The 2,159-nt window shown below is 41.6% G+C and overlaps 1 protein-coding gene across 1 annotated transcript; it reads right to left on the bottom strand.

The window, feature by feature from the left end:
* Positions 1 to 448: 448 nt before the first annotated feature.
* LOC133090640 (olfactory receptor 11L1) lies at positions 449 to 1,418 on the bottom strand. The gene is given in 2 exon segments (XM_061189024.1): positions 449 to 818; positions 820 to 1,418. Coding segments are annotated over 2 exon segments (969 nt in total).
* Positions 1,419 to 2,159: the final 741 nt, after the last annotated feature.

Here is a 2,159-nt window from a genome sequence, read left to right as displayed (position 1 = left end):
ATTTCACTTATCTTTTCTTTTTTTCATTCATTCATTCCACAGATATTTAACAAGCACTGAGAGCACTAGGAATTGAGTCTACAAGACAAGTCTCCTAACAGTACTTAAAAGATGTATAATTTTCTGTACATAGGCTTTATGAACTCAAGAGTAATCCTTTCATCGAATCTGAAAATATTGTGTATGTAAACATCATGCCCTGGAATTATAAAGTCAGATTCCCATCAGAAGATGAAAGTGTCCAGGACAAAGTTGTCTCCAAAATGTTTTGATAGAGGCAATTTATCTTCTGAGCAGTTGTTGGCAAGGGTCCATAAAGAAGCTGTTTTATTATGGCTTGTGGAATTTAAAGTAATGTCAGTGATGGCATTCAGGTTTGAAGGCTCTGAACCTGCCCCTCACTTATCCCTGAACTTAATCCACTCTGTATTCTGTGTGTTGATTTTCTTTATCCAATAAAGAAACCTGCCTTCACTCTTACTCCATAGATGCCACAAGTCCTTCTCACAACTTTTCTAACAGCGTCTTTGAAGTCTTTGTTTCTCAAGCTGTAGATAACAGGGTTCAGCAGTGGGGTGACCACAGGATAGAAGACAGAAGTAATCTTGTTGATTTCTGGTGACAGGTGGGGATTGGGGCAAACATACATGGAGACCGTGCTTCCACAGTAGATAGTGACAACAGCCAAATGGGAGCCACATGGGGCAAAGGTCTTCACTCGGCCAGAGGCTGAAGGAATTCTCAATATGGAGGACACAATAGAAACATAGGACACAAGTGTAAGAAAAAAGCAAATGCACAGCACAGCAGTTGACAGGGTAGATGACCATCTCAGTGATATAAACATTGGAACATGAGGGCTGCATGAGGGGAAGGAGGTCACAGAAGAAATGATTGATCTGGTTGCGCCCACAAAAATCCAACTTGGAAATCATCAAGGAGGGCAGGAATCCTGTGCTGATCCCTGTCAACCAGGAGATTGCCACCAACTTGGTGCAGATCTCAGGACTCATCAGGGAAGAGTAGCGCAGTGGGCTACAGATGGCCAGATACCAGTCATAGGCCATCGTGGCCAGAAGAAAGCACTTGGTAGCCCCGAAGAACACAAAGAAGTAGAGCTGTGCTATACAGTCAGGGAAGGAGATGGCTTGGCCCTGGGAGAGCAGGTTGGCTAGGAGAAGGGGCACGATTGTGGATGTATACCAGATCTCCAGAAAGGAGAGGTGTTTGAGGAATGTGTACCTAGGTGAGTGCAGTCACGGGTCCTGGCTCACCACTGTAGTAATGACAATATTCCCTGTGACTGTGAGGAAGTAGATGGACAAGAAAATGGCAAAGAGCAACGTCCACCACTCAAGAACATTCTGGTATCCTAGCAGCTGGAACTCAGTAACAATGGACACATTTTGGGACTCCATTGCCTGTAGAGGAGAAAAACATTCTGGAAAAGCACTGTACATAAGGCATAAAAATATAACTAATGATGTTTGGAACTTCAGAGACTAATTTTTTTAAATTAGTTCAGATCTTTATGTACTGCATTTTAGAGGAGCAAATGTATAATTTCAACTTGTTTTTAAAAAATACATTTTGATATCAGAAGCTGAATATGGATATTAGGTTTTGGAAAGAACTTCAGCAAATTCCATTTGTTGGATTCTCTGAACTCCACAAGTGGTCTCAGGTCCAAAGACAGAGGCCAAAAAGGACTCTGATTGAAAGCAAACTTAGAAACCAACAATAACAGCAAAGTTTAAAAAAAAGTCAAGCACATAAGGAAGCAAATACCTTCCTTTTCTCATAATTGGCTTCTTTGAAAAAGAAGTCAGGCGCAGCATAAATCCTCAGATATCTTGGGAAAGTTTATTCATTCTCCCCTCAAACAATATTTAAGGATAACCTGCTCTTCGCGTGCATGTGTTTGCATGTGCATGTGTGTGAAGCCCTGTGCTGAGATAACCTGTACCTCCGTCGTCGTACTTTCTTGCCCAGTTAGATACCATGCTCAGCCATTGTAATCACTCCTTCCTGTATACATTCAACGATAAATCTTTCCTTTGCTTTCATTTAATTCATTGTCAAACCCAGTTCTGGTTAGTCAACATCCATCTGCCGTACATGAACTTCCATACAGTAAAGGAGGTGACAGACAACAATGT

Source organism: Eubalaena glacialis, chromosome 4, assembly GCF_028564815.1.
Source record: "Eubalaena glacialis isolate mEubGla1 chromosome 4, mEubGla1.1.hap2.+ XY, whole genome shotgun sequence".
NCBI lineage: Eukaryota > Metazoa > Chordata > Mammalia > Artiodactyla > Balaenidae > Eubalaena > Eubalaena glacialis.
Note: the sequence above shows the minus strand (reverse complement) of the source record. Positions and strands in the feature narration are given on the sequence as shown.